Below are 24,908 nucleotides of genomic sequence, written 5' to 3'. Positions count from 1 at the left end.
CGGGCGGGAGTTACGAGCGCCGGATGCTTCTCCCGAGCGCCTCCTCAGAAGTTGCTGAGCAAGGAAATCGATAGTCATCTTTACCTCGTGTCATCTGAAGAATAGCTGGGAACTTTATCATCCTGTCAGGGCAACTTGGCCGCAGCGCAAGAAGATAAATAGCTTTGCTAGCACACGGCTTAAAGGCCTACTGAAATGAATTTTTTTTATTTAAACGGGGATAGCAGATCTATTCTATGTGTCATACTTGATCATTTCGCGATATTGCCATATTTTTGCTGAAAGGATTTAGTATAGAACAACGACGATAAAGATTGCAACTTTTGGTATCTGATAAAAAAAAGGCTTGCCCCTACCGGAAGTAGCGTGACGTAGTCAGTTGAACATATACGCAAAGTTCCCTATTGTTTACAATGATGGCCGCATGAAGTGAGAGAGATTCGGACCGAGAAAGCGACAATTTCCCCATTAATTTGAGCGAGGATGAAAGATTTGTGGATGAGTAAAGTGCAAGTGAAGGACTAGTGGGGAGTTGAAGCTATTCAGATAGGGAAGATGCTGTGAGAGCCGGGGGTGACCTGATATTCAGCTGGGAATGACTACAACAGTAAATAAACACAAGACATATATATACTCTATTAGCCACAACACAACCAGGCTTATATTTAACATGCCACAAATTAATCCTGCATAAAAACACCTGCGTGTTTGTTATGCTAGCTCCTCTGCTAGCTCCTAGCTCCATAGAACACGCCAATACAATTCAAACACCTGATCAACACACACAATCACTCAGCCCAAAAGACCGTTCACCTAACCCAAGGTTCATAAAGCTTATATATTTTTAAAAAGTTACGTACGTGACGCGCACGTACGGTACGGTACGTGTTATGCTAGCTCCTAGCTCCTATGCTAGCTCCTAGCTCCATAGAACACGCCAATACAATTCAAACACCCGATCAACACACACAATCACTCAGCCCAAAAGACCGTTCACCTAACCCAAGGTTCACAAAGCTTATATATTTTAAAAAAGTTACGTACATACGCAAAAAAAAGTTGCGCACATACGGTCAAGCGATCAAATGTTTAGAAGCCAAAGCTGCATACTCACAGTAGCACGTCTGCGTCTTTGTCATCCAAATCAAAGTAATCCTGGTAAGAGTCTGTGTTGTCCCAGTTCTCTACAGGCGTCTGTGTATCGAAGTCAAAAGTCCTCCTGGTTAGAGTCTCTGTTATCCGAGTTCTTCCATCTTGACTGCATCTTTCGGGAATGTAAACAGAGAAGCGCCGGCTGTGTACTGTTGTGGCTGACTACGTTCGAAAAATACGTCCATTTCGCACCGACAACTTTCTTCTTTGCTTGTTCAGCTTCCTTCTCCATAATGCAATGAACATGATTGAAACAGATTCACGAACACAGATGTCCAGAATACTGTGGAATTATGAAATGAAAACAGAGCTTTTTCGTATTGGCTTCAATGTGGAAGGCATACCCGTGTTCGCCGGGCTACGTCACACGCATACGTCATCCTCAGAGGCCTTTCGAACCGGAAGTTTAGCGGCAAATTTAAAATGTCACTTTATAAGTTAACCCGGCTGTATTGGCATGTGTTATAATGTTAAGATTTCATCATTGATATATAAACTATCAGACTGCGTGGTCGGTAGTAGTGGCTTTCAGTAGGCCTTTAATAGCAAATTATGATGACCACGATGTATCCCGCCGGACATCTTGCGGGTTTTCTCATGCATGACCAAGTACCGACTTAAAAAGCACTTTTCTGTGATCACGGTTTACCGTCAAATAAGTGGCTTGTGGCGTTTGAGGGAAATTAAAAATGGTTTATATTTGTATGATCTTTTTTATTTCTATTCTATTTATTTTTATTGTGCAGTGGAATCGACGAGGTACACTGAAAGTACATTTTAATAGGTAAAATTTGATGAAGTAATCTGAAATAGAATTGAATTTATCAATAAGTGAGATTGTGTCTTGAAGACAAGAATGTGGATTTTTTTGGCAAAAGTAATACATCAGCATAAAGGCTTATTTTCTGATGAACGGTTGCAGTATGGATGCATTTAATATTTGCATGCTGTCGAATTACAGCTGCAATAAGAGGATCAATAAATATAGCAAACAATGATGGAGAAAGTGGACAACCCTGTCTAGTGCCCTTCATAGGAGGAAACCTTGGAGAGATTTAGTTGTTGGTTCTGTCACGCCAAATTTCTTCCCTCTCCCATTTACTTCCGGAGCTGCGTCCAATAAAATCACAAAGTTGCCGGGGGTCCTTAACCTGCATGCGACTGTCCTGTTTCGCGCCTGTACAAAAAAAAAAAACAATAATCGATTTCTTCAGATTCCTGCAGCTGTCAAAGACGAAGTATCCTTCCAGCGACGGGCAGTCAAAGCCGAAGTGCTATCGATCGCTGTCAATGACGTAAGAGGAAACGTGACCACGGAAGTAAATGGGGGAGGGAAGGTTTTTGTAGAGGGAAGAAATTTGGCGTGACAGTTCCAACGCAGTGGTTCTTAACCTGAGTTCGATCGAAGGGGTTCGGTGAGTCAGCCTCAGGGGTTCGGCGGAGCCTCCGCCACGGAGGTAAAGAGACATCCGACTTATCGTGTAAATAAAATCTTCTCCCTATCAGCGTATTATGGATACCCCCAAACAATGTTCCCTCTAATTTTCCATCTGATTTGCAGGTTTTTTGACAAGAACGACAAACACATTTCTGGAGAACATCTGCACTGTAACACAACATAAACACAACACAACAAATACCCAGAATCCCATGCAGCACTAACTCTTCCGCTCAACCAACGCACGGGGGGGGGGGTGTTGGTTGATGTGTGGGGGGGTTTCGTGGTAGCGGGGGTGTATAATCTAGACCGGAAGAGTTAGGGCTGCATGGGATTCTGGGTATTGGTTGTGTTGTGTTTATGTTGTGTTACGGTGGGATGTTCTCCAGAAATGTGTTTTTCATTCTTGTTTGGTGTGGGTTCACAGTATGGCGCATATTTGTAACGTAACAGTGTTAAAGTTGTTTTATACGGCTACCGTCAGTGTAAGCTGTGTGGCTGATGACTAAGTATGCCTTACTGTCTCCTACGTGTGCAAGTAAAAGCTACACACAACATGTGGCCGGGCTGGCACGCTGTTTGTAAATGCTATAGATGACAACTATTGCAGCGCAATTAGGGCACGCCCTTTATTTAGTAATTACAGTAAAAATAGGATTATATTTGCCCTGGAAGTTATCTGGGAGAGACACTGAGATCCATAAGTCTCCTGGGAAAATCGGGGGGGTCGGCAAGTATGCAGCTGAGCCGCATCAGAGTGGTCAAAGAGCCGCATGCGGCTCCGGAGCCGCGGGTTGCCGACCCCTGGTCTAGTCTCTTACGTGAATGAGCTAAATAATATTATTTGATATTTTACGGTAATGTGTTAATAATTTCACACATAAGTCGCTCCTGAGTATAAGTCGCACCCCCGGCCAAACCATGAAAAAAACTGCGACTTATAGTCCGAAAAATACGGTATGTATATTTTTCACTAAAGAAGGGTTCGGTGAATGCGCATATGAAACTGGTGAGGTTCGGTACCTCCAACAAGGTTAAGAACCACTGTTCTAACTGAAGCTGTGGGAGTACTATATACTATAGAACCTTGATCCGGACAATCAACTAAAAACACACACACATGGATTTGATTACACACATACAAATATTGACATACAGACACAAACATTAGTACGCAGACATGAAATTGGATTACACACGCACAGATTGAGATACGCATTTGCAAATAGTTTTGCTACAATAATACTTCCAGACTCATTACCGTTTTGCAAGCACTATTATTATATTTCTGTCTTGAGTTAGTAAGGTGAAAGTGAAAATATTGTAAAAAAAAAACAAAAACCTCAGCAATATCGTATCGTCTCACCTGTGGCCTCCACCATGCCTTCCAAGATGACCACAATCTCAAAGTCCTCCTTCTCCAGCTGAGCCTGTGACATGTCCCAGAAGGGAGAGTGGGCGTCAATCTCGTGTGAGATCACCAGCGGCGACACCAGGAAGAGGCGGTCGTCGCCCGTCTCGAAGCCCACGCTGATGTCCGTCTGGTCCAGGGGGATGAACTCGCCTGGAAGTTAGAGAGCACGGACGCTAAACATGTCTGTCTTTCCAGTACTCATTGATCGTCAACCCCTGCCAAAAATAATGGAATCACCAGTCTTGCTGGTTGTTCATTCAGTTGTTTAATTTGGTATCATGTTGTGACTGCATACATGTTCGAAATAAACTCAAACCGTAACGAAAACCCACCTCATACGCACCTGGGGCCGTACTTATCAAGCTTCTTAGAATTACTCCTAAGAAGTCTGCTAAGAGTTGACTTAAGAGTAAATAAATTCTTCGCTGAAAGCTGCACTTAAAAGTTAGTTATCAAGCGTCTTACTCACACTTTCAGCGAAGTGTAGGACTGAATCTTAAGTGTCACACTCAGAGCTGAATTACGACATTACTATGTGCCGTAAACGGAATTTTAGGTGATGTCATTTCTGTGTCCATAGAAATGACCAATCACGGAAGGGAATCCCTTGTCTAAGAATATCAATCAATCAATCAATTATATTTTATATAGCGCTTTTCTCTAGTGACTCAAAGCGCTTTACATAGTGAAACCCAATATCTAAGTTACATTTAAACCAGTGTGGGTGGCACTGAGAGCAGGTGGGTAAAGTATCTTGCCCAAGGACACAACGGCAGTGACTAGGATGGCGGAAGCGGGGATCGAACCTGCAACCCTCAAGTTGCTGGCACGGCCGCTCTACCAACCGAGCTATACCGCCCCGAATAAAGAAATATCTTGGAAATATTTAAGTGGACAATGGGAGTGTATATTTTGACAATAAACTACAAAATAATACAAAACAAACTAGTCCCCGCCGGCACTCACGCTACCGCTCCCTCTCTTCTCTCGCCCACACACTCACTGACGTCACTCACCTCACGGCCACACACATACGCTACTGTCATAACATTTTCTTTCCAATTCATTAATTAGGCAACTAATTTGAAACTGGTGTGGGTGGCTCTATATATACTAGCCCACTGCAGCCACATGCAGAAATCAACAAGGAATCGAAAAGTATTAAATCTGTGACAAAAATAATATCCGCTCTGTCTAAACGATACCGTTTGATCAGCTGCTCGTCATCAAAAAAAAAAAAAACATTGTTCCGTTCCCTGAACGTTCGCGCACGTCTCTCTCGCCTCAGTGCCATCCCCTGCTGGCAACTCCTAACCACTTAAGACACCTCTGAAGGTCTCTTAAATATCGTGGAGAGTAGGAGTGATTCTTAGACTTAAGAACGTTGATAAAAAGCTTTTATTCTTAAGTTTGAGAGTAGGACTAAATTTCGCAAATTCTCAGGACTTAAGTGTAAAATGGCACTCTAAGAAGCTATAAAGTACGGCCCCTGGTCTCAGTGGTGCTTCAGCACCTACCCTTTTCCTCTCCATGAGAAAAATGCCCTTTCTGCTGAAGTCAAATGTTTAAGGAATAAAAATTACTCCTTGTAATCAATATGTTTTGATTAGGGATGTCCGATAATGGCTTTTTGCCGATATCCGATATTCCGATATTGTCCAACTCTTTAATTACCGATACCGATATCAACCGATACCGATATATAAAGTCGTGGAATTAACACATTATTATGCCTAATTTGGACAACCAGGTATGGTGAAGATAAGGTCCTTTTTTTAAAAATGTATCAAATAAAATAAGATAAATAAATTAAAAACATTTTCTTGAATGAAAAAGAAAGTAAAATAATATAAAAACAGTTACATAGAAACTAGTAATTAATGGAAATGAGTAAAATTAACTGTTAAATAGGGATGTCCGATAATGGCTTTTTGCCGATATCCGATATTGTCCAACTCTTTAATTACCGATACCGATATCAACCGATACCGATATCAACCGATATATGCAGTCGTGGAATTAACACATTATTATGCCTAATTTGGACAACCATGTATGGTGAAGATAAGGTACTTTTTAAAAAAAATTATAAAATAAGATAACTAAATTTAAAAAAATTTCTTGAATAAAAAAAGAAAGTAAAACAATATAAAAACAGTTACATAGAAACTAGTAATTAATGAAAATGAGTAAAATTAACTGTTAAAGGTTAGTACTATTAGTGGACCAGCAGCACGCACAATCATGTGTGCTTACGGACTGTATCCCTTGCAGACTGTATTGATATATATTGATATATAATGTAGGAACCAGAATATTGATAACAGAAAGAAATGGGGGGAGGGAGGTTTTTTGGGTTGGTGCACTAATTGTAAGTGTATCTTGTGTTTTTTATGTTGATTTAATTTAAAAAAAAAAAAAAAAAAAAAACACGATACAGATAATAAAAAAACCGATACCGATAATTTCCGATATGACATTTTAACGCATTTATCGGTCGATAATATCGGCCTGTTAAAGGTTAGCACTATTAGTGGACCAGCAGCATGCACAATCATGTGTGCTTACGGACTGTATCCCTTGCAGACTGTATTGATATATATTGATATATAATGTAGGAACCAGAATATTAATAACAAAACGAAACAACCCTTTTGTGGGAATGAGTGTAAATGGGGGAGGGAGGTTTTTTGGGTTGGTGCACTATTTGTAAGTATATCTTGTGTTTTTTATGTTGATTTAATAAAAAAAATAAAAAATAAAAATAAAAACGATACCGATAATTTAAAAAACGATACCGATAATTTCCGATATTACATTTTAAAGCATTAGAGATGTCCAATAATATCGGCCTGCTGATATTATCGGCCGATATTATTGGACATCTCTAGTTTTGATATCTGACGCGACATACATTTAAATTCTTGTAAGACTTCTTCCCCAAACTGCTCGAGGGCGCTCACAAGCCCACCACAGCCACCAACCCAGTGCAGTACTTACAAAATAACCGTATTCATGCAATCCCCTGACGCTGTTTGGAAAGAAATTTACCACAGCATTAGAGCAGCTGAAAACCCTATGGTAATACTAGTCTAGCGTTTCCGAAACAAACTAGAAAAACATTTCAAAACCTTGTCGATCTGTTTACTGCTGTTTGTCATGTTTAATGGAGGGAGAGAGTGTGTCAACGTTTGCATTACAATAAATGGACATTTTCCATGGAAAATGGGAAAAAAAGTGTTTTTTTTTCATCATAAATCACAACAACAACATTCCCTAGTTGGGGCACCAATCTACGTTCTTATGTGACCAGCAATGTTCCGTCTAATTTTTCATGTGTGTGAGAAAACGCACAAACTCCCTGAGCATTCAGTGGAGCACACGTGAGCAACATCAGACGTACACACTGTGGCCACACCAGCGTCACACCTGTCCCAAACCTGACACCATAACAATTTAAATGTTTTACTAAAATAATTGTCTGATATAAGTGATTTTGCCCTCTTACAATGACAATAACAAAAAAACATGTTTTTCATGACCTATGTGCTAGTATTGTATGTCTGGCTGCGGGTCCTGCCTTAAAAGAAATGTTACCCCTTTCAGAGATTACATTTAGTTCCTGTAACTTTCTGTCTGTAAAATACATATTTTTATGAGCATTTATGAAATCTAGTGACAATATTTCATGAATAATATCCTTAGATTAACATTCTTAATAAATGGCAGTAAAATAAGCACACATCTGATTGAGGAGTCAGAGTGTTACAACCTGGCATATACACATTGTGTGGCGTTGGGGTTGTCCGACTTTTTGTGTGGCCATAAACGCAACACTGGCTAAGTGCCATGAGTGCGTGTGTTGGTGCAGGTGAGAGAGCGAGCGGCTTCTGTTGAAACGACGGATGACAACGTTGGTTTAAGCCTGGTTTGTATGGCAGACTATTACCAGTTTTTATAGACAAAAGGGTTTTTTACTCATGTTTTTGGTGTGGTTACAAACAGTTTTGCTCAATAAAGTGATTGATGGAATTCCTGTCCGTAAAGTGTCTCGACCAGGGGTCACCAACCTTTTTGAAACCAAGAGCTACTTCTTGGGTACTGATTAATGCGAAGGGCTACCAGTTTGATACACACTTAAATAAATTGCCAGAAATAGCCAATTTGCTCAATTTACCTTTAACTCTATGTTATTATTAATAATTAATGATATTTACACTTAATTGAACGGTTTAAAAGAGGAGAAAACACGAAAAAAAATGACAATTAAATTTTGAAACATAGTTTATCTTCAATTTCGACTCTTTAAAATTCAAAATTCAACCGAAAAAAAGAAGACAAAAACTTAAAAAAAATAATTTATGGAACATCATTAGTAATTTTTCCTGATTAAGATAATTTTAGAATTTTGATTAAATAGGTTAAAATCCAATCTACACTTTGTTAGAATATATAAAAAATTGGACCAAGCTATATTTCTAACAAAGACAAATCATTATTTCTTCTAGATTTTCCAGAACAAAATTTTTAAAAGACATTCAAAAGACTTTGAAATAAGATTTAAATTTGATTCTACAGATTTTCTAGATTTGCCAGAATATTTTTTTTGAATTTTAATCATAATAAGTTTGAAGAAATATTTCACAAATATTCTTCGTCGAAAAAACAGAAGCTAAAATGAAGAATTAAATCAAAATGTATTTATTATTCTTTACAATTAAAAAAAGACATTTACTTGAACATTGATTTAAATTGTCAGGAAAGAAGAGGAAGGAATTTAAAAGGTAAAAAGTTATATGTGTTTAAAAATCCTAAAATAATTTTTAAGGTTGTATTTTTTCTCTAAAATTGTCTTTCTGAAAGTTATAAGAAGCAAAGTAAAAAAAAATAATGAATTTATTTAAACAAGGTCTTTAAAATATTTTCTTGGATTTTCAAATTCTATTTGAGTTTTGTCTCTCTTAGAATTAAAAATGTCGGGCAAAGCGAGACCAGCTTGCTAATAAATAAATACAATTTAAAAAATAGAGGCAGCTCCCTGGTAAGTGCTGCTATTTGAGCTATTTTTAGAACAGGCCAGCGGGCTACTCATCTGGTCCTTACGGGCTACCTGGTGCCCGCGGGCACCGCGTTGGTGACCCCTGGTCTCGACAGACGATAATTGAACTGTGTTGACAAAGATTGTTTTATTCATTGGGGCCACTCTTGTTGTCACTTGTCACTCATAGAGTTGCATTGCAAAATCATACAGAATAAATTGTAATGTGTTTATTTTGTTTAAAGTTCAGATGGGATTTTTGATTTTCAGCGCGGCATTAATTTGCTGTGCGCAGAGGACGCGTGAGCAGTGCGCAATTGCGCAGGCGCGCACCTTAGAGGGAACGTTGGTGACCAGTACACATCATAACTAGAGATGTCCGATAAATGCGTTAAAATGTAATATCGGAAATTATCGGTATCGTTTTTTTTATTATCAGTATCGTTTTTTTATTTTATTTTATTTTATTTTTTTATTAAATCCACATAAAAAACACAAGATACACTTACAATTAGTGCACCAACTCAAAAAACCTCCCTCCCCCATTCACACTCATTCACACAAAAGGGTTGTTTCTTTCTGTTATTAATATTCTGGTTCCTACATTATATATCAATATATATCAATACAGTCTGCAAGGGATACAGTCCGTAAGCACACATGATTGTGCGTGCTGCTGGTCCACTAATAATACTAACCTTTAACAGTTCATTTTACAAATTTTCATTAATTACTAGTTTCTATGTAACTGTTTTTATATTGTTTTACTTTCTTTTTTATTCAAGAAAATGTTTTTAATTTATTTATCTTATTTTATTTGATTCATTTTTTTAAAAAGTACCTTATCTTCACCATACCTGGTTGTCCAAATTAGGCATAATAATGTGTTAATTCCACGACTGTATATATCGGTTGATATCGGTATCGGTTGATATCGGTATCGGTAATTAAAGAGTTGGACAATATTGGCATATCGGATATCGGCAAGAAGCCATTATCGGACATCCCTAATCATAACATAACACAACTGAGCTATCCATTCTGAAACGAAGGTAAATGGGCAGGCAAATATTTTAACAAAAGTAATTATTGAGATAAAAGGTGAGTCTTGGGTAGACAGTCTGGTGAGATATATTGTGTTATATTATGAGTGTGATGCTACTGATGTTTCAACTCTGTTAGAAAAGAGTACGAAAATAAGTGTGAATTGTACAAATTCATTTTTATATACAAATTGATCATTTGAGTTTGCATTTGTTACTATACAAATGTAAAAATATCCTGGTATGATGTTTGTCATAATAATACATTTTTGAATACTTTCTGCAAAGGGTGCCCCCCAAAATGTCTGTGTACATGCCTGCCTGGTCTGCCAGAGAATAAGAAGTAAACGCAGCATGGATCAGTATTGCCTACAGCAGGGGTCACCGACCTATCCGCCAGTCGATCTTTGGGACTCTAACAGTCTATTGTGATATTATTAGAAAAAAAGTATTAATATGAGATTAGTGACACCCCAACCTGGAGAGTGACCAACAGACCCGCCAACAGGCACGTCTTGCCTCTCTTCAGCCTCACATCCCGCGGACACACCCCACGAGCATGGCCGCACCCGACACCCGCTCGTTTCTCCAACGCGCGTTGCACGACGTGCACAAAAATCATAGAGCTGCAACAATGCATTAAGACTGACTGTTGCAACGCATCAGACATTTTCCAGCATCTAACATCAAGCAACTCTTCCCTCAACCACAACCATTATCGATATATACACACATACACAAATAAACATATATATATACTAGAGATGTCCGATAATATCGGCCGATATATGCGTTAAAATGTAATATCGGAAATTATCGGTATCGTTTTTTTTATTATCGGTATCGGGATTTTTTTTTATTTTTTTTTTTTTATTAAATCAACATAAAAAACACAAGATACACTTACAATTAGTGCACCAACCCAAAAAAAACTCCCTCCCCCATTTACACTCATTCACACAAAAGGGTTGTTTCTTTCTGTTATTAATATTCTGCTTCCTACATTATATATCAATATATATCAATACAGTCTGCAAGGGATACAGTCCGTAAGCACACATGATTGTGCGTGCTGCTGGTCCACTAATAGTACTAACCTTTAACACTTCATTTTACTCATTTTCATTCATTACTAGTTTCTATGTAACTGTTTTTATATTGTTGTACTTTCTTTTTTATTCAAGAAAATGTTATTAATTTATTTATCTTATTTTACTAATTTTTAAAAAAAAGTACCTTATCTTCACCATACCTGGTTGTCCAAATTAGGCATAATAATGTGTTAATCCCACGACTGCATATGTCGGTTGATATCGGTATCGGTTGATATCGGTATCGGTAATTAAAGAGTTGGACAATATCGGAATATCGGATATCGGCAAAAAGCCATTATCGGACATCCCTAATATATACAGTACATACAGTATATATACTGTATATACATCTCACTTTGGTTCATGGTTGAGACCAGGGATCGAGGCCTCGAAAACGCTGACCACTGCCTTACAGTGTACTTAGAGATTTTTTTCCACTATATTTAGTAAGTATTTTGATCCCTCTCGATTCTGTTTTTCAAAAAAGCGACTTGTGTCAACTCTAGTGACTTTTACTCGTAGTGGACACTTTTGGAGACATGAACGCATGTATCGCTCTTCTCGGCTTGCTTTTGTCCTGCACAAATATGTCCATAAAAAAGAATTCAACCATGGATGACGGTGGAAGCCTCACCCTCCTGCGTCTGCTTGGACTTGATGAGCTTGGCCCTCATGTTGGCTCCCACGATATGTGAGCTGCGCAGGTCGCCCACCCGGAACATCAGGCACAGCTTGTCGTCCCGCAGCGAGATGACGGCATGTTTGGAGAACACCAGCGTCTCCGCCCGCTTGTTGGGCTGTGAGATCTTCACGAACATGCAGCCCACCTGCGCGCACGACGGACAATGTTTAAAAATGTATTACGTACATGAATTATGTAACTTGAATAATCACTTGGAATGCATGAGAAAGTGTCTTAGCTAAGACAACAACTGCTCACTCTGATAAGTTCATTTTAAAGGCCTACTGAAAGCCACTACTAGCGACCACGCAGTCTGATAGTTTATATATCAATGATGAAATCTTAACATTGCAACACATGCCAATACGGCCGGGTTAACTTATAAAGTGACATTTTAAATTTCCCGGGAAACTTCCGGTTGAAAACGTCTATGTATGATGACGTTTGCGCGTGACGTCGATGGTTGAAGCGGAAGTATTCGGACACATTGTATCCCAATACAAACAGCTCTGTTTTCATCCCAAAATTCCACAGTATTCTGGACATCTGTGTTGGTGAATCTTTTGCAATTTGTTTAATGAACAATGGAGACTGCAAAGAAGAAAGCTGTAGGTGGGATCGGTGTATTAGCGGCTGGCTGCAGCAACACAACCAGGAGGACTTTGAGTCGGATAGCAGACGCGCTATCCGACGCTAGCCGCCGACCGCATCGATGATCGGGTGAAGTCCTTCGTCGCGCCGTCGATCGCTGGATTGCAGGTGAGCACGGGTGTTGATGAGCAAATGAGGGCTGGCGTAGGTGGAGCGCTAATGTTTTTATCATAGCTCTGACGAGGTCCCGTAGCTAAGTTAGCTTCATTGGCGTCATTAGCAACAGCATTGCTAGGCTTCGACAGGCGGCACAGCATTAACCGTGTGGTAACAGGTCCAGTGTTTGGTTCGGTGTCTCCTGATAGTAGTATTGTTGATCTTCTGTCTATCCTTCCAGTCAGGGGCTTATTTCTTTTGTTTCTATCTGCATTTAAGCACGATGCTATCACGTTAGCTCCGTAGCTAAAGTGCTTCGCCGATGTATTGTCGTGGAGATAAAAGTCACTGTGAATGTCCATTTCGCGTTCTCGACTCTCATTTTCAAGAGGATATAGTATCCGAGGTGGTTTAAAATACAAATCCGTGATCCACAATAGAAAAAGGAGAAAGTGTGGAATCAAATGAGCCCTTTTTACCTAAGTTACGGTCAGAGCAAAAAAAACATACGTCCTGCACTGCACTCTAGTCCTTCACTCTCACGTTCCTCATCCACAAATCTTTCATCCTCGCTCAAATTAATGGGGTAATCGTTGCTTTCTCGGTCCGAATCGCTCTCGCTGCTGGTGTAAACAATAAGGAAATGAGAGGAGCCCTTCAACCTGCGACGTCACGCTACTTCCGGTACAGGCAAGGCTTTTTTTTTATCAACGACCAAAAGTTGCGAACTTTATCGTCGATGTTCTCTACTAAATCCTTTCAGCAAAAATATGGCAATATGGCGAAATGATCAAATATGACACATAGAATGGATCTGCTATCCCCGTTTAAATAAAAAAATAATAATTTCAGCACCACAAGCGTAATGCAGCTACTACCATCAGGATGTTGCCTACAGCCACAGCTGTTAAGGTCAATGCAGTGCTGGATAAAGCTACTGAATGCTGACCACTGGTGATGCTTTAAATGTGGACTTCAGGAGGTTACCTACAGCCAGAGCTGTTACTGCCAATGTTTATTGAGCCAGCAAATTAGAAACCCGGCAGTTATTTGCTTTTGTAGAGCCAGCATCCAGTGTCTATAGAAGCCTGCGGTTGACTGATAAGACAACAAGTTTGCCAGGCGGCCACAACTTAACCTGCTAAACATTTACGCATGCCAAAAAGCCGTGCTCACCATGAAGGCGTTGACCATGGAGCCCAGTATGGCCTGCAGCAGCAGCAGAATGGTGCCCACGGGACACTGGTCGGTGATGACGCGGTGTCCGTAGCCTATGGTGGTCTCCGTCTCGATGGAGAAGAGGAAGGCCGAGATGAAGCCGTTGACGTTGTTGACGCACGGCGTCCACGTCTCATCCTCCAGGTGGTCCAGGTCACCCCTGGGGAAGAAGTTGTGATAAATGTCAAAAACGTCGCCCTTGCAGACATAACTATAAATGTATGAACATACTGTAGACCAGGGGTCACCAACGTGGTGCCCGCAAGGACCAGATGAGTAGCCCGCTGGCCTGTTCTAAAAATAGCTCAAATAGTAGCACTTACCAGTGAGCTGCCTCTATTTTTTTAATTGTATTTATTTACTAGCAAGCTGGTCTCGCTGTGCTCGACATTTTTAATTCTAAGAGAGACAAAACTCAAATAGAATTTGAAAATGCAAGAAAATATTTTAAAGACTTGGTCTTCACTTGTTTAAATAAATTCATTATTTTTTTTACTTTGCTTCTTATAACTTTCAGAAAGACAATTTTAGAGACAAAATACAACCTTAAAAATGATTTTAGGATTTTTAAACACATATACCTTTTAAATTCCTTCCTCTTATTTCCTGACAATTTAAATCAATGTTCAAATAATTTTTTTATTTTTATTGTAAAGAATAATAAATACATTTTAATTTAATTCTTCATTTTAGCTTCTGTTTTTTCGACGAAGAATATTTGTGAAATATTTCTTCAAACTTATCATGATTAAAATGCAAAAACATTATTCTGGCAAATCTAGAAAATCTGTAGAATCAAATTTAAATCTTATTTCAAAGTCTTTTGAATTTCTTTTAAAATGTTTGTTCTGGAGAATCTAGAAGAAATAACGATTTGTCTTTGTTAGAAATATAGCTTGGTCCAATTTGTTATATATTCTAACAAAGTGCAGATTGGATTTTAACCTATTTAAAACATGTCATCCAAATTCTAAAATTAATCTTAATCAGGAAAAATTACTAATGATGTTCCATAAATTATTTTTTAAATTTTTTCAAAAAGATTCGAATTAGCTAGTTTTTCTCTTCTTTTTTTCGGTTGAATTTTGAATTTTAAAGAGTCGAAATTGAAGATAAACTATGTTTCAAAATTTAATTGTCATTTTTTTCGTGTTTTCTCCTCTTTTAAACCGTTCAATTAAGTGTAAATATCATTAATTATTAATAATAACATAGAGTTAAAGGTAAATTGAGCAAATTGGCTATTTCTGGCAATTTATTTAAGTGTGTATCAAACTGGTAGCCCTTCGCATTAATCAGTACCCAAGAAGTAGCTCTTGGTTTCAAAAAGGTTGGTGACCCCTGCTGTAGACAGCCACAATGTAGCCTATCTGACATATTTTGGATCGTCTCATGCCTTCATCACACAAATGGATAAGAACTAAAAATGCTTAATAAGCATATTATGAACAAAACTATCCATCCATCCATTTTCTACCGCTTGTTCCTTTTACTACAACTATACTACAAGTGGTCTGCTAATGTCTGATACAAGTGATGATCTACCAGTTTTCACAATCTATGAATTAAACTACAAGAAGAGGAACATGGATGACAAACAGACATTTTCAGGTTTCACTATGTAAAGCACTTTGAGTCACTAGAGAAAAGCGCTGTATAAATATAATTCACTTCACATTCAAAAAATTATGTAAAGAGGAAAGTTTGACCGTTTTAAAGAATGATCTAAAAGAACAACAATGGCATACTGTGTACAGTGAAAATTATGTAAATAAAGCGTATGGTATAAATAAGCTAACCAACATTTTACAAACATGTAGAAAATAATATTACAGTCATTTATTAGACAAGAACAAAAATAAGATGAGAGCCACATGGAGCATACTCAATAGTATCATTAAACACAGCCCTAAGAAGGATTATTCTAAGTATTTTACAGATGGAAACGTAACAAACGACAATGTGAACAATATTGGAACCAACTTAGAGCAAAGAATTCCAGTTACCGGGTCAGTTGAAGACTGGAATGACTCTATAGATAAAAATCCTAACTCAATGTTCCCCGTTAATGTGACTGAAGAGGAAATAATCATAATTTTAAAGAAATGCAAATCCAAGACTTCAACTGATTGTCACGGAATACACTACCGTTCAAAAGTTTGGGGTCACCCAAACAATTTTGTGGAATAGCCTTCATTTCTAAGAACAAGAATAGACTGTCGAGTTTCAGATGAAAGTTCTCTTTTTGTGGCCATTTTGAGCGTTTAATTGACCCCACAAATGTGATGCTCCAGAAACTCAATCTGCCCAAAGGAAGGTCAGTTTTGTAGCTTCTGTAACGAGCTAAACTGCTTTCAGATGTGTGAACATGATTGCACAAGGGTTTTCTAATCATCAATTAGCCTTCTGAGTCAACGAGGAAACACATTGTACCATTAGAACACTGGAGTGATAGTTGCTGGAAATGGGCCTCTATACACCTATGTAGATATTGCACCAAAAAGCAGACATTTGCAGCTAGAATAGTCATTTACCACATTAGCAATGTATAGAGTGTATTTCTTTAAAGTTAAGACTAGTTTAAAGTTATCTTCATTGAAAAGTACAGTGCTTTTCCTTCAAAAATAAGGACATTTCAATGTGACCCCAAACTTTTGAACGGTAGTGTAGATATGAAAGCGATAAAAATTTCAGAGCCTTTAACGTGTATTAGCAATCTGTCATTTCCAACTGGAAAATTCCCAGACAAAATGAAAATAGCAAAAGTAGTACCAATTTAAAAGACTGGAAACAAACACCAATTCATAAACCGTGGACGTGTTTATTTACTGCCACAGTTTCCTGAAATCATTGAAAAATTATTCAACAACAGATTGGACAAATAACAACCAATATGGATACAGTGCCATGAATCGAAATTAGGGATGTCCGATAATGGCTTTTTGCCGATATCCGATATGCCGATATTGTCCAACTCTTTAATTACCGATACCGATATCAACCGATACCGATATCAACCGATATATACAGTCGTGGAATTAACACATTATTATGCCTAATTTGGACAACCAGGTATGGTGAAGATAAGGTACTTTTTTTAAAAATGAATAAAATAAAATAAGATAAATAATTTAAAAACATTTTCTTGAATAAAAAAGAAAGTAAAACAATATAAAAACAGTTACATAGAAACTAGTAATTATTGAAAATTTGTAAAATTAACTGTTAAAGGTTAGTATTATTAGTGGACCAGCAGCACGCACAATCATGTGTGCTTACGGACTGTATCCCTTGCAGACTGTATTGATATATATTGATATATAATGTAGGAACCAGAATATTAATAACAGAGTTTTTTTTGGGTTGGTGCACTAATTGTAAGTGTATCTTGTGTTTATTATGTGGATTTAATAAAAAAAATAAAAATTAAAAAAATTTAAAAAAACGATACTGATAATAAAAAAAAAATGATACCGATAATTTCCGATATTACATTTTAACGCATTTATCGGCCGATGCCGATATTATCAGACATCTCTAATCGAACCAACAGGAAATTAACAACGCAATAGATGGTAAACAGTGTGCAGCTGCAGTGTTTATGGATCTAACTAAAGCATTTGACACAATTAATCATAGTATCTTAATTACAAAATTAAAACGATTATGGCATCAGACGTCTGGTCTTGAACTGGATAAGAAGCTACTTAAACAACCGGAAGCAATAAGTGATGCTTGGTGAAAATATATCAACAGAGCTAGAGATATCTTGCGGTGTACCCCAGGGATCAATACTGGGACCAAAATTGTTCAATCTTTTTACAAACGACATTTGTAGAGTTACAAAAGACGTAAAGTTAGTATTATTTGCAGACGACACAACTTCTTTTTGTTCAGGAGAGAACACACCGAAGCTATAATACAAATAACAGAAGAAATAAATACATTAAAGAGATGGTTTGACAAAAACAGACTATGTTTGAATCTCAGTAAAACTAAACTAATGCTATTCGGTAACAGTAAAAGAGAAAGTCAAAAACAACTACAAATAGACAGAGTAGATATTGAAAGATTAACATAATTTGTGGGCATAATAATAAATGATTGGACAATCATGCATTACATACTATACATTACCTTTGGCACTATATTAATTTATATTATTATGTGTTGTCAACTTTGTACTTTTTTATGTCATTGCCTGAAATAAATACATAAATGAAATGAAAATGAAAAATGATAGAAATAACTGTAAATCTCTTGTAAAAAAAATATGCAACATATAACATACTGTATATAAAGCAAAATATGTTCTAGACCAAACTTCACTTCATATTCTCTACTGCTCGCCAGTGTTACCATAACTGAGTTATTGTGTAGAAATATGGGGAAATAACTACACAATTACACTTCATTTACCAACAGTGTTACAAAATATATCAGTCAGAATAATACATAATGTTGGATTTAGAGAACATACAAACACTTTATTTATTAAATCCATCCATCCATTTTCTACAGCTTGTCCCTCCAAATGATTGGAATTCAATGATTTGGTAAATTTGCAAACAGCTAAAATTATGCACAAAGCAAACTATAACCTGTTATCCAAGAATTTACAACAATTGTTCTCAACAAAAGAGGAGAAATATAACCTTAGAGAAAAATCTAACTTCAAACATCTGTATACACGTACAACACTTAAGACCTTTAGCATATCAGTATGTGGAATTAAATTATGGAATGGATTAAGTAATGAAATAAGTAATGAAATCAAACACTGTAGTAATATGATCCAGTTTAAGAGGCGGTTCAAATTGCATGTGTTTACAAAGAACCAAGAAGAAAAATTATGATAAATGTCGTGAATTTATTGAAAGTGAAATATTATCCATCTCATCAAGCGAATCATAACTGATTTAACAACTTATGAGAAGAACTGATATACATTTGTATTTATAACACATTGATGTGAATTGAGTACAAATTGAGAACAGGAAGGATGTGTTAGTAATTGCTAATGAAGAGAAAAAGGGTTAGGATTAGATAAGCCTTGATTCTTCCTACTCCTTTTTGGACATGTTCTAAAGAAAATATGTAAAATATGTGATATATTAAGTTGATACTGTACACATGTTTGAAATCCATTTTTTAACCAACCAACCAAAAACCTTAACAAAGCAGTCCACCTGGGGATTTGCAATGTCACGATCGCGCCAATTCAAGCAAATTCAACCAATCCCTTCAAACTATGTCCCCCACATTTTGGCTAATCAGCATTATTTTTGCCAATCAAACTGCGCACGTCAACTGTCTAATCAAAAGTAAGGTTTGTTTATTGTGTTGACGAAGCAGGAACAACAGCATGTAACAATATATCAAGTCTTTATTGATCACAATCGTCCGCATAGTTCAGAACTATTTCCAGTTCCTGTCTACAGTGCTAAACTACTCGGTAATGTAGTGTATAAAGGTTTAGCAACACACCAACGTTCTCACTTCCTGGGTTACATGTAACTATATATCCAGAGTAAGAAAATGACTCTCATTTACAATGCTGAAATAGCAGAGAGGCAGCATTTTCATGACAGAAATATTGAAATGTGATGATATTCTCTCATCGTCTCTCATTTACCAACAAAAATTACTGCCGTAGAGCGCTCTCAACAGTTACCAAAGGTTCTTAACGTGTGTGGGGAAATGTGCTGTAACAAAAATGAATGTTCAAGATGGACAAACAATTTTCATGAGTAAAACACACACAGAGAATGTCTGCAATTTGTGAATGACATAACGGAAAAAAGGAACTATTTGGTGGAGTTTCTTTCTGTAAATATAATAAATGATTATAATTATTAGTTATAATGAATTCAAACTATGGAGTGATTTGAAAATGAGTTCTGAGTATGTGCTTTTACTGCCATCTGGTGTCTACCTTTAAAGGCCTACTGAAAGCCACTACTACCGACCACGCAGTCTGATAGTTTATATATCACTGATGAAATCTTAACATTGCAACACATGCCAATACGGCCGGGTTAACTTATAAAGTGCAATTTTAAATTTCCCGCTAAACTTCCGGTTGAAAACGCCTTTGGATGATGACGTATGCGCGTGACGTAGCCAGTGAAACAGAAGTATCGGTACCCCATTGAAGCCAATACAAAATAGCTCTGTTTTCATTTCATAATTCCACAGTATTCTGGACATCTGTGTTGGTGAATCTGTTGCAATTTGTTCATTGCATTATGGAGAAAGAAGCTGAGCAAGCAAAGAAGAAAGTTGTCGGTGCGAAGCGGAGTATTTTGCGAGGGAAGTCAGCAACACAACACAGCCGGTGTTTCATTGTTTACATTCCCGAAAGATGCAGTCAAGATCGAAGAACTCGGACAACAGAGACTCTTACCAGGAGGACTTTGACTTCGATACACAGTACGCAGCTGCGCTTCCAAACATTTGATCGCTTGCCCGTACGTGCGTGTCACGTACGTAACTTTGGGTAAATATATAAGCTTTATGAACCTTGGGTTAGGTGAACGGTCCTTTGGGCTGAGTGATTGTGTGTGTTGTGCAGGTGTTTGAATAGTATTGGCGGGTTATATGGAGCTAGGAGCTAGGAGCTAGCATAACAAACACCAAGGTGTTTGTTATGCGGGATTAATTTGTGGCATATTAAATATAAGCCTGGTTGTGTTGTGGCTAATAGAGTATATATATGTCTTGTGTTTATTTACTGTTGTAGTCATTCCCAGCTGAATATCAGGTTCCACCCGCCTCTCACAGCATCTTCCCTATCTGAGTCGCTTCCACTCCCCACTAGTCCTTCACTTGCACTTTCCTCATCCACAAATCTTTCATCCTCGCTCAAATTAATGGGGAAATCGTCGCTTTCTCGGTCCGAATCGCTCTCACTTCTGGCCGCCATCACTGTAAACAATAGGGAACTTTGCGGAAATGTTCAACTGACTACGTCACGCTACTTCCGGTAGGGGCAAGGCTTTTTTTTTGTCAGATACCAAAAGTTGCGATCTTTATCGTCGTTGTTCTCTACTAAATCCTTTCAGCAAAAATATGGCAATATCGTGAAATGATCAAGTATGACACATAGAATAGATCTGCTATCCCCGTTTGAATAAAAAAAAATTCATTTCAGTAGGCCTTTAAGTCTGTGTGGTATAAATAAGTAACAGATCAATACAGTATTTATAAAATCTTTGTTAAATCCTGTGCTTCTTTTTCTGTTAAGGGTACAAGAAACACTTAAATCACTGACCTTTTTTTTTTTTTTAATTCCAACTTGATGTAATGTTCCAAATATCTTTAGGCCATGACAAACCACAAATAAGGGACTGACTAAGGAAGTTTTGCAGTCAAACACCACAGGCTTACATCTCTGATTACATCAAAGAAAGCTAATTATTAAAGTGGTGTTCATTTAACTAATTGTAGTCTTTTTTTTTCACCATGTTAGTGGGCGAGGACGTGCAAGAGTAATCCTCTGCCGCACCTCATGGTGGCCCTTTACTGATACGAAAAGGTCACCGTTTTTTTTTATGAGCCAAGTCCGTTAGTTAATTGGAGCGCTGATCCGGCAGACATATCCGGCCGGGATGAAATATACGCCACAATGTGATTACTGCTTTGTCATGGGCTTTTCTGGCTGAGAAATGTCAACTTTTTTTTTTTTCGCCCCTCACAGCAGAAAACGCCTTGAAGGCCTTGTCGCTCGCTCGAGGCCATCACAGCAGTTCGGGAAAGGTGACGCCGCCGTGTGGCGCTCTAATTAACGGAGTCAGTATTTTGGGCGAGATGTGCTGATGTTGTATTGACTTCCTGTCAAGTGTTAGGTGATCACATCATTTATTTGTCATGTTTGTCAATAAATAAGATGCTATTAGGCGAGCGCAAAGCAGCTTATGTCCATTAAACAATAACTCAATTGCTGTTGTCCGCATGTAAAAGACAAATAGCGTGCTAAACAGACACATTTGCATTTTGTGCCACGCAGCACAAAATTATGTGTAATAATAAATATTCTTGGCAAGCACTCCTAAGTAAAGTGATATTACTTTTGACTTAGTTATTACATTAATTATAACTGCAAAGTAAATGCCCTTATTTGCCAACAAAAGAAGGTCAAACTATCAGGCGATGATGCAGTGCAGTTTATACATGTATATATATATATACACACATGTATATGTATATATATATATATATATATATATATATATATACACTACCGTTCAAAAGTTTGGGGTCACATTGAAATGTCCTTATTTTTGAAGGAAAAGCACTGTACTTTTCAATGAAGATAACTTTAAACTAGTCTTAACTTTAAAGAAATACACTCTATACATTGCTAATGTGGTAAATGACTATTCTAGCTGCAAATGTCTGCTTTTTGGTGCAATATCTACATAGGTGTATAGAGGCCCATTTCCAGAAACTATCACTCCAGTGTTCTAATGGTACAATGTGTTTGCTCATTGGCTCAGAAGGCTAATTGATGATTAGAAAACCCCTTGTGCAATCATGTTCACACATCTGAAAACAGTTTAGCTCGTTACAGAAGCTACAAACGGACCTTCCTTTGAGCAGATTGAGTTTGTGGAGCATCACATTTGTGGGGTCAATTAAACGCTCAAAATGGCCAGAAAAAGAGAACTTTCATCTGAAACTCGACAGTCTATTCTTGTTCTTAGAAATGAAGGCTATTCCACAAAATTGTTTGGGTGACCCCAAACTTTTGAACGGTAGTGTGTATATATATATATATATATATATATATATATATATATATATATATATATATATATATATATATATATATATATATATATATATATATATATATATATATATATATGTCTTAATTAGATTATCCAAAAAATAGTGCTCGATACCGTGGTAGAGCGTAATATGTATGTGTGGGAAAAAAATCACAAGACTATTTCATCTCTACAGGCCTGTTTCATGAGGGGTTTTCCTCAATCCTCAGGAGAGATTTTTTTTTTAATTTTTTTTTTTTTTTTTTGAGGATTGAGGAAAACCCCTCATGAAACAGGCCTGTAGAGATGAAATAGTCTTGTGATTTTTTTCCCACACATACATATATATATATATATATATACAGGGTATATATATACTGGATTTACACACACACACACACACATATGTATATATATATCTTGAATTGGCTATTTTTTTAATATTACCAAACCCCAAAAAATTAAGCAGACATTTAAGGATAGTATCGCCTTTGCATCCTTGCCAGCTCGTAGAATAAATTTTGTTGGAGTGGAAATCACAGTTTGCCCCCAAGGCATGTTTTAAAATTAAATATAATCTGAGGGGTACGCCAAAAGTTTTTTGACTTGGCCTGGGGCTGTATGATTAGTTACTGTACATAGCTAAATTAAAGACACTATAGGACAAATGTGACACTCACTGTTGACAATGAACCTTTTCACTCACCTCAATTCTACTCAGTGACACTTCTCTGTATGTTTTTTATTTTTTTATTCCGTTTGTTAAATTTTCTATCTGCTTATAGTGAAGAGGTAGGCAGTACATTGCCACCCACTGTGACTGAAATGTAGGACTGGGAGAAGGCGGAAAGGTTTTTTATTACTTTTTATTTATTTTATAATATTTTTACTTTTTGGGTGGAGTGTCTGTTTCTCATATACTTTTTGACCCAGCAGATTTGGTCACATTTTCAGTAGACCCATAATAAATTCATAAAAGAACCAAACTTCATGAATGTTTTTTGTGACCAACAAGTATGTGCTCCAGTCAGTCTATCACAATAAAATAAGAGTTGTAGAAATGATTGGAAACTCAAGACAGCCATGACATTATGTTCTTTACAAGTGTATGTCAACTTTTGACCACGACTGTATATACACACACATGTATACAGTGTATATATGTAGCTATATATTATTAAAAATAAATAAATATACAGTATATATATATATATATATATATATATATATATATATATATATATATATATATATATATATATATATATATATATATATATATATATATATATATATATATATACACTAGGGCTGTAACTAACGATTAATTTGATAATTGATTAATCTGTCGATTATTACTTCGATTAATCGATTAATAATCGGATAAAAGAGACAAACTACATTTCTATCCTATCCAGTATTTTATTGAAAAAAAACAGCATACTGGCACCATACTTATTTTGATTATTGTTTCTCAGCTGTTTGTACATGTTGCAGTTTATGAATAAGTTTATTAAAAAATATATATATATATATATTAAAAAAAAATAAAAAAAAAATTGTCTCTGCGCATGCACATAGCATAGATCAAACGAATCGATGACTAAATTAATCGCCAACTATTTCTAGTCGATTAGTTGTTGCAGCCCTAATGCATACTAGTTTTAACTATTTGGCTGTTTTTATTTTTTATCATCTTTTTATTTTTATTTTAATACACTGTAGCACTTTGAGGTGGTTTACTCAATGTAAAGTGCTTTTTACAAATAAAATCTATTATTATTAAATATCCTTCTTGAAAATGGCTCTGCAAATATATATGTTGCCTTGTTTAATCATAAAAGATGCAGACGAGGCGTGTTGGTGGACTTCTTCAAGTTTACTCCACAGTGTGCTCGTCAAAAATATCCCTCTGCCTAAACATGGCTACTGCGCATGCTGGGTGTCCTAAAGACTGTTCTTTTCTTTTTTGGTTATTGGTTTGCTTGAGTGTAGTTCACTTTTACGACACTGGAGGGGGCAATGAACGCATCATTGCATCAAAAAGCTCTGAAAGTTAGTCAACTTTGTCTTTTGTTTAGGGCTGCAACTAACGATTAATTTGATAATCGATTAATCCGTCGATTATTACTTCGATTAATCGATTAATAATCGGGTAAAAGAGACCAACTACATTTCTATCCTATCCGGTATTTTATTGAAAAAAAACAGCATACTGGCACCATACTTATTTTGATTATTGTTTCTCAGCTGTTTGTACATGTTGCAGTTTATAAAAAAGTTTATTAAAAAAAAATATATATATATATAT

The 24,908-nt window shown here is 36.8% G+C and overlaps 1 protein-coding gene across 1 annotated transcript in view; it reads right to left on the bottom strand.

Moving 5' to 3' along the window:
- kcnj9 (potassium inwardly rectifying channel subfamily J member 9) overlaps positions 1 to 24,908 on the bottom strand; it is a 45,464-nt gene that overhangs the window by 3,988 nt on the left and 16,568 nt on the right. The window contains exons 4-6 of the mRNA XM_062023172.1: positions 13,785 to 13,986; positions 11,814 to 12,006; positions 3,957 to 4,154 (exon numbers count right to left, since the gene is read on the bottom strand). Coding sequence (XP_061879156.1) covers positions 3,957 to 4,154; positions 11,814 to 12,006; positions 13,785 to 13,986 — 593 coding nt within the window. The remainder of the gene's footprint in view (positions 1 to 3,956; positions 4,155 to 11,813; positions 12,007 to 13,784; positions 13,987 to 24,908) is intronic.

This window comes from Entelurus aequoreus, linkage group LG16 (genome assembly GCF_033978785.1).
Source record: "Entelurus aequoreus isolate RoL-2023_Sb linkage group LG16, RoL_Eaeq_v1.1, whole genome shotgun sequence".
Taxonomy (NCBI): domain Eukaryota; kingdom Metazoa; phylum Chordata; class Actinopteri; order Syngnathiformes; family Syngnathidae; genus Entelurus; species Entelurus aequoreus.
This window is presented reverse-complemented; position numbering and strand designations above follow the sequence as displayed.